This window comes from Larimichthys crocea, chromosome I (assembly GCF_000972845.2).
Source record: "Larimichthys crocea isolate SSNF chromosome I, L_crocea_2.0, whole genome shotgun sequence".
NCBI lineage: Eukaryota > Metazoa > Chordata > Actinopteri > Sciaenidae > Larimichthys > Larimichthys crocea.
In genome coordinates, this window is record NC_040011.1 from 24,425,094 (window position 1) to 24,437,340 (window position 12,247).

General features: G+C 42.5%; 1 protein-coding gene, 1 long non-coding RNA gene and 1 other non-coding gene across 4 annotated transcripts in view; all 3 read left to right on the plus strand.

The window, feature by feature from the left end:
- Positions 1 to 13: 13 nt before the first annotated feature.
- Positions 14 to 95, plus strand: trnal-aag (transfer RNA leucine (anticodon AAG)). Its single transcript has one exon. It is a non-coding gene; the product is annotated as a tRNA-Leu (tRNA).
- Positions 96 to 448: 353 nt separating this feature from the next.
- bod1l1 (biorientation of chromosomes in cell division 1-like 1) overlaps positions 449 to 12,247 on the plus strand; it is an 18,208-nt gene continuing 6,409 nt past the window's right edge. For both annotated transcript variants that reach the window (XM_027282014.1, XM_027282017.1), the window contains exons 1-15: positions 449 to 712; positions 1,573 to 1,697; positions 1,807 to 1,997; positions 2,112 to 2,597; positions 2,768 to 2,917; positions 3,030 to 3,184; positions 3,320 to 3,416; positions 3,780 to 3,906; positions 3,991 to 4,048; positions 4,132 to 5,977; positions 6,067 to 6,137; positions 6,279 to 6,402; positions 6,485 to 6,577; positions 6,668 to 6,714; positions 6,804 to 6,855. In XM_027282014.1, coding sequence (XP_027137815.1) covers positions 596 to 712; positions 1,573 to 1,697; positions 1,807 to 1,997; positions 2,112 to 2,597; positions 2,768 to 2,917; positions 3,030 to 3,184; positions 3,320 to 3,416; positions 3,780 to 3,906; positions 3,991 to 4,048; positions 4,132 to 5,977; positions 6,067 to 6,137; positions 6,279 to 6,402; positions 6,485 to 6,577; positions 6,668 to 6,714; positions 6,804 to 6,855 — 3,739 coding nt within the window. In that variant the 5' untranslated portion in view covers positions 449 to 595. The remainder of the gene's footprint in view (positions 713 to 1,572; positions 1,698 to 1,806; positions 1,998 to 2,111; positions 2,598 to 2,767; positions 2,918 to 3,029; positions 3,185 to 3,319; positions 3,417 to 3,779; positions 3,907 to 3,990; positions 4,049 to 4,131; positions 5,978 to 6,066; positions 6,138 to 6,278; positions 6,403 to 6,484; positions 6,578 to 6,667; positions 6,715 to 6,803; positions 6,856 to 12,247) is intronic.
- LOC113746431 (uncharacterized) lies at positions 7,700 to 8,184 on the plus strand. Its single transcript, XR_003462858.1, has 3 exons — positions 7,700 to 7,712; positions 7,917 to 7,963; positions 8,156 to 8,184. It is a non-coding gene; the product is annotated as an uncharacterized LOC113746431 (long non-coding RNA).

Here is a 12,247-nt window from a genome sequence, read left to right on the forward strand (position 1 = left end):
AGCAGAGTCTCACGGTAGCGTGGCCGAGCGGTCTAAGGCGCTGGATTAAGGCTCCAGTCTCTTCGGGGGCGTGGGTTCGAATCCCACCGCTGCCATCACATTTTCTATTTTCTTCAAAAAGTCGTCTTCTTGGATGACAGGAAACATATCACGTTATAACGTAATGAGTAATGAGGCATGCAGCAATACGCTTCTGTAATATATATCTATCGTATAACGACAATATGATAGAATGTGAAACGTTTAATTTCGCACTGCACCTAGCACATTTATGTCAAAATCGGAACCTAAGAAGACATTTAATAGTGTTACCAGAGATTTTCTATCATTTTTATTCTTAATATTAATTCATTCTATTCTTAATTAATATTTTTAAGTTTTATTTTGGTAGCGAAGCCCTCGCTTTTAAAAGCATTTCCGGTTTAATAGAGGCGTTTTTGTCACGGGATGCAGTGTCCTTCCGGGTCAAACTAGCTTCGAACTTCACAGACCACAACAGCAGCCCGGTGTCTGATACTCTGCCGTCACCTCACGTGTTCACGGTATCGACTGTTTTAATCCATCGACTCAGAGTTAACGGTAACTACATTCAGACATGGCCGGTTTACCGCCCGGAGACCCGCAGCTGGTCTCGATGATCGTCAGTCACTTGAAGACACAGGGACTCTTCGACCAGTTCAGGAGGGACTGCCTGGCAGACGTTGATACAAAGGTAACGGTTAAAAAAACATGACGTCAGATCTTTGACTGTTTAGTGACTTCTGTTGTTGTTGTTGTTGTTGTTGTTGTTGTTGTAGTTGTTGTTGTTGTTGTTGTTGTTGTTGTTGTTGTGGTGAGGGATGATGTAACATTTATGGTTGAGTCTATTCAGAGGAACATTGGAAGCAGGTGTCTGTACTGAGCTACCACAGCCACATCTGTAAACACACCCTGTGAGGTTCACTCAGTCACTCAGCAGACCAGAACATGAGTTTCTTTTTTTAATGTCAGCTAATGATGAAGGATGACAGGTGATGATCATCAATCACATTTCACATTTAGGCACTTAGAGGATCGGTATCAAGTCAAGACAGCTTTATTTGTCAACACTGCACAGGACATGCAGAGGATTGACACATATCCCCGGTGCAAACGAGAAAATCACATGAAACAATAAAAGCTATAGTACAGTAGAAATGTAGATTTTTAAACAGAAAATGTGCATAGTGCAATAGAAAATAGTATAGTAGTAGAGTATAGTTGTGTTATTGGTTACAAGCAAAGACTGCTGACACCCTGATCAAATTTTGACATGAACAAAAGGCGCATGTGAACGACAATCCAGGGTAATTGAATTCAAAAGTTTGAAATTTAGCACTTTAAATGATTTTCTACATGCTAAAGGTATGTGATGAATGTCCCACTGTTTCAACACAAGCCTATTTTCATCCTATAATCAAGTTAATTATTGAGCAGATACACTAATGATGATGTATGAGGTGGGGGTATTTGCAGAGGCAGTAGCTGTAGTCGTTGCTGTACGTTGGTAACCTCTCACCTGTTCTAATGTTCTGCTTGCTTTTTCTCTTGCAGCCCGCTTACTTGAACCTAAAACAAAGAGTGGACAACTTTGTCTCTAATCACCTCTCTAATCACACATGGAGCCCTCATCTGAACAAGAACCAGCTGAGGAACAACATCAGACAACTCGTGCTGCAGTAAGTGAGCATGGAGCAACAATTAGTTCTTAGCATCCCAAAGTGTTCTCTACTTTTCAGGCTTTGTGATGTCTCGGAAACTAGTTTTTAATCAAACCGTTCCTCTTAGATCTGGGATGCTGGAGCAGGGAGTGGACAGGATTGTGGCCCAGGTGGTAGATCCCAAGATAAACCACATCTTCAGGCCGCAGGTGGAGAGGGTGGTCCGTGAATTTCTGTCACCTGGCAGCTGCTCTGAAGAACCACCACCCCCACCGCCTCCAACAGAGACCAAACCAGACAGCAGCATTTTTGAGCAAGGTGCACACAACTTCATCCCATTAGCATGTTTGGTTTCATGAAAATCTAATAATAATCTTCTAAATGTCTGGCTTACACTGCCATAGTTAACACGTGACGTTACATTTTTTACAGCCTCATCATCTACTCCAGCTACCACTTCAGCCAGCGACGCCATGTCCATCCTGGACACCATAACCTCTCTGAACCAGGAGGCCAGCGTGTGGGCCAGTTCAAGCTCAGATAAAGGACGTAAAGGCCATGCTTCAGATGAGCCCATGCAGCTGGTGGAGGAGGGCGAGCAGGACATGTGCATCGTCGAGGAAGGAGACGGCCAACATGATGGGAAGACACTGGAAGACGCAGAGGAGCTGGCATCAGAGGTCCAGGCGTTAGAGGTGAAGACCGAGGACACCCAGGAGCAGATGGATGTTGGAAAAGAGGGGTTATTAGAGGAGATGAAGGTGGAAGAGGAGGAGACGGGAACTCAGGAGTTTATAGAGGAGGAGAAAGATAAAGCTGCGAGCAAAACCACTGGGAAACCCTCAGAGGAAAAGCAGGATGATGATCTGCTGAAATCTAGTCAGGCAAAGCAGAAAGCCAGAGAGAGGATAAAGGAAGGTGAGGTGTTGTACCTTTTTATATTTCTGGTTCTAGCATGCACACAATATTCTGTGACCTTATTTATAATAACTTTTCTGATGATACACGTGGATATGCATATTTCAGCATGGATAAAGATCGTGCTGAAAGTGACTGAAATTGAAAATCTTGTGTTTTTTGCCCTGCAGAATACTTTTTGGAGGACTCGGACCTGGAGGGCCTGAGTGACATCACAGTGAGCTCCGTCCACACCAGCGACCTGTCGTCATTTGAGGAAGAAAGTGAAGATGAGGAGCTGCAGTCTGAATCTTCTGAAGAGGGAGAGCTTCTATCAGATGGTCTCAGCCTTTTTATTCCTGTTTACCGTCTCATGAAGTGTTAACTTCTGTCTCTACTACCACCTACACTAGTTCCGTTTATATTTAGTCGAGTTGCTTGTTCTTTCACCAGATCAAGGTGAGAGCGCAGAAAAGAAACGCACCGGAGACGCAGAAGAAGATCGCAAACCTCGCCGCAAGGCCTACGTTCACAAGCCCTTCCTCTACTCCCGTTACTATAGCGACTCAGATGATGAAGTCACTGTGGAGGAGCGTCGGAGGTCTGCGGTGAGTTGTACTGATGTTAATGTTGAAGGTACAGAATTAGCAGAACGTCTTTGCTTGAAGTGGAGTTTAAAGCCACACAGATTTTTATGGACTGCTGTTTTAATCGTTGTTTCCTATCACTGACGCCTATCACAGGCAAAGGACAAAGAGGAAAGGCTGCTCAAGAGACAACAGAACAGAGAGCGAATGGAGGAGAAGCGCAAACAGAAAACAGGGCAGACTGAAGAGCAAGGTATTTTTGTCTCGTGTGTGCTGCCTGCTGTCAAGTGCTGTCACAGTTGTGGGCTTGAACTTGGCTTCAGAGCTCTTTGTCAGGCGTTACATGGCCGAGTACAACAACCAAAAATGTTGTTATAAGGCTAGGCTAGTGTATGTTTACATGTAAATATGTAATGTTCTGTGGTGGGGGTCCATTTGGGACCATCACGATTGACCTTTGTCATAATAGCTGCAGTTTCCACAGGATTTTTGGTCCGCATCGTATCTATAAATTAATATAATCTATGAATTGCATTGCGTGATGTCCATTTTTTTAGTCACACTGCTTGTTCCTCAAAATAGCTTCATATCCTCTCTTTTAACATTTCGTACACAGATCACAAAAAACAAAAGAGTGGGGACTCTGCCGGGCTGGAGGGCCCCAGAGCCAAAGAGGCTCGTAAAGAAAGGAAAGTCCTGGAGAAGAAAATGGCCCTCAACAGGAAGAGGAAGCTAGACTCGAGGTAGGTGATCAAAAACTCTGACGGAACGACCAAATGTTTGGATGTACAAAAGCTATAAATGCATTCATCAATTCCATCCTTCAGGAAAGAGGGAGATGTTTCAAGCAAAAAGAAGGGAGATGCAGAAGGATCCAAGAAAGCAGTATGTGACAGATTTCATTATAGATGACAAGTCTGTTCTTGGATTGGTCAGTTGTAACGAGTGTTTTGTTGTTTCAAAATTAGGAAGTGAAATCTACAACTTCCAAGACTCCACAGCCCAAACTGATAAGAAATCTGTCAGAATCGGCATCGTCTGACGAGCGACACAGGAGGACAAGCGGCAGCGTCTCAGAGGATTCCAGCGAAGCCAGAAAGCTGTCTGAAAAAAGCCGGACACACTCCTTCATCTTGGAGTTGGAGCAAGGTTCCCAAGAGGCTCTCAAACAACGTTCAGTTGGGAAATTTGATAGGTTGTCCCGTAAAGAGCTTCACTCTAAAGAACGCAAAGAGAAAGAGCGCAGCTTGTCGGATGAACGTGCCAAGCTCAAACAAAAGCAGGAGAAAAAACCTGAACATCAGGCGGATGAATCTCAGCAGAAGGAAGGTGCTGCTGTTAAAGTGTCCTCTGAAGAGAAAGGTGAGAAGAAGCCTAAGATTAAAAATGAGAAGAAAATGTCGGGAACAACAAGAGAAGGAAAGCTGACTGTGTCAGAGGCAGACGAGGGTCCTAAAGATGCTACTGTGAAGAAGGTGAAAGCTCCATCCGTGGAGACCGTGAAGGCAGACAAGGACAAACTCAGAGAAAAGGAGAAGGATAAAGATAAGAGCAAAGAAAAAGAAAAGGTCAAGGGAGAGAAAACTTCAGCTAAAAGTGATATCAAGCAGCTGCTCCGCCCTGATTCGGCCGGTTCTTCTGAGGATCGGTCTGACATGGAGCCCGGGTCCGACAGCAGCAAGAAGAAAGATAAGCACTCCAAGGAAGTCCTGAAAAGGTCAAAGAGCCACTCCGAGGACAGACAAGGAGACAAACCCAAATCGAAAATGGAGAGTAAAGACAGCGAGAAGGAAAAAACTAAAGCAGATCAAGACAGCCAGAAGCCAAACAAGTCGAGCTTGGACACTGACAAAGATCCAAAAAGGGTGAAGACAACAGAAAAAGGAAGGATAGAAAAAGCTAAATCTAAATCCAAAGAGGAAACGAAGACTCTGTCATCAAAGACGGATAATAAAGTTCAGAGTTCAGACGTCAAAAGCACAGGAAGTGCACCGGTCAGCAAACCTGAGACAGCAAAGGAGAAGAAGAAAGAAGGAAATGCAAAGGAACAGCGGAAAGTCTCCGAGGAACCTCTGCATGAGAAATCAGAAGTCAAGAGTGCAAAGAAAAAACTGGAGAAGAAAGAGAAGCTCCCAGAAAAGAGAGATGACAGCCAAGAAGAGAAGAAAGCACCCAAAGAAGACAAAGTGGAGAGATCGGATAAATCTTCAAAGTCTTCAGTTTCCTCGCAGAGTCTCGACGCAGAGGAGCAGCCGAAGAAACGCCCTGTTCTCCAAGATACCAGCACCGACTCTGATCCCATCACCACCACTGTCACCACCTCATTCTCCGACGACACCTGTGACGCTTTAAGCGACATCACCCCCGAGCCACCCGAGGGCGAAACAGAGTCGCGGCTCAGCGAGATCCCAGCTGTGCCGGCCGAAGCCGACGCTCTGCTGGCGCTCATGGACGTCTGCACCTCGGCAGAGGCCAGACTTCTACCTGAGAGCGGTCAAGGGGACGCCACACCCGAGATGACTCTGCAGGATGCCGATATGAAGATGAAAGAAGCGGCTCTGACTCTGCTCTCCATGGATCCTGACAGTACAGTGTCCTCCAGCTTAATTTGCCAAGATACAAGGGAAGAGCCAGAGGTGAATCAGACCGCAGATTCTCAACCGATGGAAACCACTGAAGCTGAACAAGAAGAGCAGCATCCTCCTGTGGACGTGCAAACAGCTGCTGAAGCTGTTGAGTTTACAGCCACCGAGCCGGCACCAGTTACATCTCAGCAGACTGTTGAGTTTGTCGATGAGACACCAAACACTGCAGGTGAATGAAAAATGATGGACAGTATATATTATTTGCCACCTAAACATATCAGAATGTTCCTAAATGTAATTCTGAATCTCTCTTTATAGATGTGTCTGAAAATTCAAAGGAAGAAATGGAAGTGGAAAGCGTTCAAGTGTCTGGGTCTCTTCCTCCACAGGTAAAAAAAAAAACACATACACAAGACATCCTTGCTTTGACTTTTTGTTGATAAATTAATAATTGGCGCATTTCTTTGGGAGTAGCACTTTCTAAGGTGTGTTATTTCTTTTGGAAAGTCATTCTTCTGTCTCCTACATAGGAGGATGACACTACCTCAGATGAATGTCAAGCTTCTTTAAATAAAGAGGAAGCCAAAGGTGCAGAAATTGCTCCTGAAACACAGCCGGATGAAAAAATGGCACCACCAGCAGCTGCCAAACAAGGTTTTTATCTTCTATCTCCTTTCATTCACTTCCTGTGCATCAACCTCATTCGCTTATTTTTAAACTTTCTACAATATTTCAGCTGCCGATGCTGTTGCGTGTGAAGCGGAAGAGGTCAGAGTAGCCGCAGAGGAAAGCACAGAAGAAGAAACGTCGGAAATGTCCAGTGAACAAGGCGAGTGTTCGAAAACGTTCTCGTCGAAAAGAACAGGATGGCTTTTCTTTGGCCGATTCTTAACTTTGAGCATTTTCTTGTTACTTTTAGAGCAAACTGAGCCAGATGTTTCAGACACAAAGACAACGAGCCCTAAGGTGAGTCGCCATTCATGGTTTACACATCTGATTATTCTTAAAATTTTAACGAGGGGCAGAAATTCAAAGTCATCTCTGTCTGACAATAGGCAGAGGAAGTGCTAGCTGAGGACGACCAGGCCAAGATGGACGTAGATAATAGTAAGTCTTTTCTGAATCTTTTAAAAATACTCTTTTTTTAATTATTTTTTTTTTTTTTAAAGGTATTATTAAAAAGATTTATTTTTTTATTATATTTTATTTTTTTTAGAGAGTTCATCAAAAGATAAAAGGCAACATTTTTAAACTGATTTCTTCCCACTAGGTGAGGCAGAGAGTAAGCACGTGGAGAAGAAAGTGTTGCCGCTCCACAAACTGTAATCATGCTCACTCACATTACTGCTCACATTCACACCCCGTGTTTCAAACCTTTTTATTTGTCTGCATCTTCTACCTCCTGTTTATCTATTATTATTATTATTATTATTATTATTATTATTAATCAATTATTAATTACTTCCTTTTGTTGATGTGTATCTTTTATAATTCTTCAGATGGAACTCAGTGCCCCAGAGAAGCTGATGAGATGACAGAAAGTGGATCTGAGATCAGTCCGAACTGGTCAAACAATCAGTGAGTTGTGACTTTTCAAAAAATCACCCTAATCTAATATCATTACTTTTTGTTGTTGCTGAATGCGTCATTAAAAGCTTGACACTGAATACAGATTTTCATGTCACGGCATTTCCGTGTCTCTCCACCGTACATGTTTGCAGTTAATCTCAAACACCGCGGTTTGTGTTTTTCAGGTAAAGTCTCCAGCACAGACAGCCAGGAAGATGAGAAGGGATCCGACCGTCAGAAAAGGTGAACATCAAACAGTTTGTTTGGAATTCACTTTTGACACAGTGCCCCTATCCTCTGTGCTAACACTTCTTTGTCACGTAGGACGAGAAGACGGAGGGAAGAGGAAGACGTAACGAAAGCTCCAGTCAGAAAGTTGCGGGTGAAAGAATCTGGTACGTAGCTGAGGATAGAATCGATCTGTCAGTTAGCTGGAGACATTAACATTTTTTAAAAGATGACATATTGTGATATATTATTTGTAATCAGTTAAATGATTTTAGGTTGAACGATTGGACTGGGGCTCCGTCTAGCCGCTATTTGCTTTGAAAATGTTAATTTTATGAAATAATGTGTTGTTTATGTTTTGGCGTGATCAGGTGATGAGACAGAAGAAAAGGAAAGTAAAGGGCAACCGTCTACTGAGGTAAATAAGCCTGTTTCATGTCATAGAATGATTAATTATGTCATTGCTGAATTGGTGCTTTGGGGTTCTTTTTTGTTCTTTGTTTGTTTGAAACATTTTTAAAATACATGTTCAACGTTCAGGGGACCTTCAGTTATTTTATGCAGGTCCCTGTTTTCCTTTGACTTCTGTATTCTGTGTTTTTATCTTCAGGAGACCGATCAGGAGAAGCTTGTGGAAGTCAAACCACCGCGAGGGGTCGATCATCCAGAACCAGGAGGAGGCAGAGAAGGACCAACCTCAAGGACCTGAGAAACCGGAGGAGACACTGAGTCATGGGGAAAGACGTTCAGGAGCTGCAGCCCAAGAAGCCGCTGCTGGTAGGATTGTTACTTAAATAAACCAACAGGCATGCTGTTCAAGTCTGAAGATTTTGTGATTTTCTGGGTTACATGTTTGGATACGGATGTCTTTAGGCCTGAAAGATGCTCATGTGCTTTATTATTCATCATAGTTATTGTGCAGCAGCCAAAATAATCAATCAAGTCATACAATGAATTCATCAAATATTTGACCTGATTATAAGATTATTTCTCTGTTTTATCATAACAGAGTCTATAAGATTCCTTTATTGCACTTTATAATAAACTAGTTGTCCCTCTGTGTTCTATGATGTTAATATTATTTACACACCTCAGATGATGGAATAAAGCGAGAGAGCACCGATGAGACCTCATCAAAAAAAACCGCTCAGAGCGAAGAGGTACGTTTAAACGCGCATGAATGTTCGGTGCTTCAGTTAGGTCCACATCTGCTGCACACACATCACACCACATCAGACAACAATGAATATATTTTGAAGAGGACATTATCACTGAGTGCTGTACTTCATTTTCTAGTGGTTTTACAATATTTAATATTTTTCTAATTTGTGAGAACTGAGGAAAGAAAGTGTGCCGAAGAAAATAAGTCGGTGTGGAAGTGAGTCAGTCTGCCATCTCCTGCTCCAGAAGACACCGAAGCCGCAGGAAGCTCCGACTCAAAGAAACCACTGACTGCGTATGTTTGGTTTGCTCTTTCTTTAAATTGTGTGTAAGAATTCCAGCGTGTTTGTAGTTGTATACCATCGGTCTGTAAATCGCGAATAACATTAGTTGAACTGAATGGAGAGTGTGGCTACATTTTTCCAGCTTAACAAATGTGCCCGACCTCAACTGCTAATTTGTGGATTCCAGCATGATGCTGTGAATTATCTGCTGTCATCCTGTTAACCAGCTGTAAATAGTAGGATGAGTCATTTGTAATGTGGCTAACAGCGGGGAGCGGACAGCTTTGCTTTGAGCAACTTTACAAATATTTTCTTCTTGGTCCTTGTATGTAGTTAAAGACACAATCACAATCAACATATTTCCATGCAGGTAAACCAGCACTGAAGAGGAAGAGGTCAGAGGAAATGGAGGAATCTGTGGAGGTGGGATTTGTTGTTGCTGCTATTCGTTTCTCTGGTTATCTGTCCTGATGTGTATTCAACACTCTAAATCTACTGAAACCCAGGCTGAAGAGGACGTAATGATGGACAACAGTCAACAGGGCAAGTGAGGCAACAACCTGAGAGAGCAGTGGTAAGAAACTTTAAACACTTGTCTTGAAATTATTAAATGTATATATCTGTGAATAATACCAGAGATCTTACGACATGGATACTTATTGTAGAGATTAAACATGAAGAAACTGAGTTTAACCTGGATCTTATAGTCTCTGTATGTACATTTATCTTTTTCAGGTTGCGCCCCTTCAGTGAGTCAGGCAGAGGACAAGAGGAGGCAAGGAGGAGGCCAAAGAAGGAGGCCAAGGAGGAGGCCAAGGAGGAAGGCCAAGGAGGAGGCCAAGGAGGAGGCCAAGGGGGAGGCCAAAGGAGGCAGGGCCGGGCAGCGAGAAGAAACCAGATGATGTATGTCGGCATCATATTAGTCCTGTACTGTCCTCCAATGTCTGTTTAAGGCACATTATCTAAATCCACCATTTAAATCTTTACAATTTTATACCTCTTTACTTAAAGGTCAAGAAAATAAGAATTGTTATGTTTTTGTTACTTAGTATGAGCCTTTAATATCTACAGATGCAGCGTCCTCCTCAGAGTCCATCATGTTGAACCTCCTGTTTCCTACAGTAGCTCAGAACAACAACCTAATCACTTGCTCTAGATACGGCCTCTCTGTATTTTTTTTCCTGATGTTCCACTCCCATCATAGTATCTCCTTCATACTAGAAGGAGAAGGATAAGGCGAGGAGGTTGCGACCAGCAACTACATTCTCTAGATGCCACTGAATCCGACAAACCGGTCTTTTTAAAACTCCCATTAGATCTAGGTATTTAAATATGTGTCGTTATCCTCCAGGCTGAGAGGGAAACCAAAACGACCAAGAGATGACTCCAAAGAAACCAGGACGGAGGGAACGGCCGCCGAAGCAGCGACAGTAGCAGCAGCAGCAGCAGCAGCCCAGCAGCACAGCAGCCACAGAGGATCCAGGTGAGGAAATTTAACAGTCTTGAGCAAGTTTAATTGATAAATTGTGCCAAATGAATGAAACTCGATCCAAGGTAAAATGATCATTTTAAAGCTTTTACGGGTTAAGGATTCTCAAAGATATTCCATCTCAGTCAAGAATGAAACCCATGAAGTCTGTTTGAGCTTGTCATCGTGTTTCCCACAGATAAAAAGGAAGAAAAAGGCAGAAGAAAAAGAAGGCGAGCAGAATGATGAAGAGGGATGAGGAGGAGGATGGTGAGCAAAAAGGAAGAGCGACCACACGTTCAGCATCCTCGCCGGATTGCTGAAAGGTAAATTTAACACCTCATGGACACAAATCAACTGTAATACATATTAAAATGTAGCTGGACAATGAAAGCCAACTCATCAGTACAGTCACACTTACCAGACAGTGTAATTGGTGAGTGAATGAGCCTCTGATTGTTTTAATGCTGAATGTTTGCACTCTCGAGCCCCAGCAGGCATCATCGCTGTCACACATCCTATTAAATCAAAGCAGGGGAAGATTTAGCACTAAAGCAACAACGGTTGTTTCATATTTGTTTTTATTGCTCCTCAGGAACAAGCCAAGTAAACCATCCACCCGGGCAAGTCGACAGAACGGAAAGAGGAGACCGCAGCTGGCACACCGGGAGTTTGTCTCATTGAGGTTCAGCAGAACCAACGAGCTTAAAGGGGAATCCGACCAAAACTGACTGCTGGGTCGCTGCTCTGTGAAAGAACATTTACCAAAGTTTTCCCGGAATTCCAAATGTTTTTAGGATTAGCTCCCAAAAAAAATAGAAATCTTTTGGCATGGCCTAAGCTGTCTTTAGGGGAAAGTATATTAAACATCTGGAGTTACACTGCAGGCACAGGATCACTGTCTATTAAAAATAAATAGGTAAACACGTGAATAATTTTGATATGTTTTTAGAGAGTATTTCAGTTGGAAGCCTTTAGTGTCTATTTCATAACAAAAAGTCCTTCAATAGTTTGAAAAACTCAATTTAAATGATTAAAGTTTACATTTAATAAGTCATTTGTTTTATCTAAAAGCATCATTTTTTTTTATGCACATATGCAAATGTGGTACAGAACAGAGTTACTACTCAATATGAGTCTATCAAAAGAAACATGTGTGAGTTCGATCTCTTGGGAAGATATTGAACCCCAAATTGCTCCATGACTCTGCCTTCGCCGGGTGAGTTTAGTATCAGCATGAGAACTGTAGATATCGTGCAGAGCAGTTGGCGCCTTGCATTTCAGCCTCTGCGTCGGTTTAGGAAGTGTGTGTGGAGTGGATGAACGTGTCGGGTGGTGAAGTGTGTTGAGTGCTCGGCAGGTCAAAAAAGCGCCGAACAAATCGTTTAATCCTCCTCCGGTTTTCCTTGTATTAGCTAATTCTACTCTGCACACTTCTTGTTGTTCAGTACAAAATAACAGGATAGATATATTTTCCAAGTGAAATGTTAATTACCATAAATAAAAACTTAATAGACTTTATTAATTAGAGAAAGTATCTCTCCATTTGTTTTTGGGTTTCTTTTTTCTTTCTTTCTTCTTTTCTTTTTAGTTTCCAGAGCAGATCCTTAAGGTTATTTTATTTTTAGAATGTTATTTTTATTTGTTTTTTAAAGTCAAATTCCAAGGTTAACATAACAAATACGTAAAGGAGCCTTTTTAGAAATCTGTTCTTCTTCATTCAGGGGAAATGTGGAAGCGCCAAGCTTCACTCTGTGCCCGCATAAGGAGGGTCTCGAGTAACTTCTCA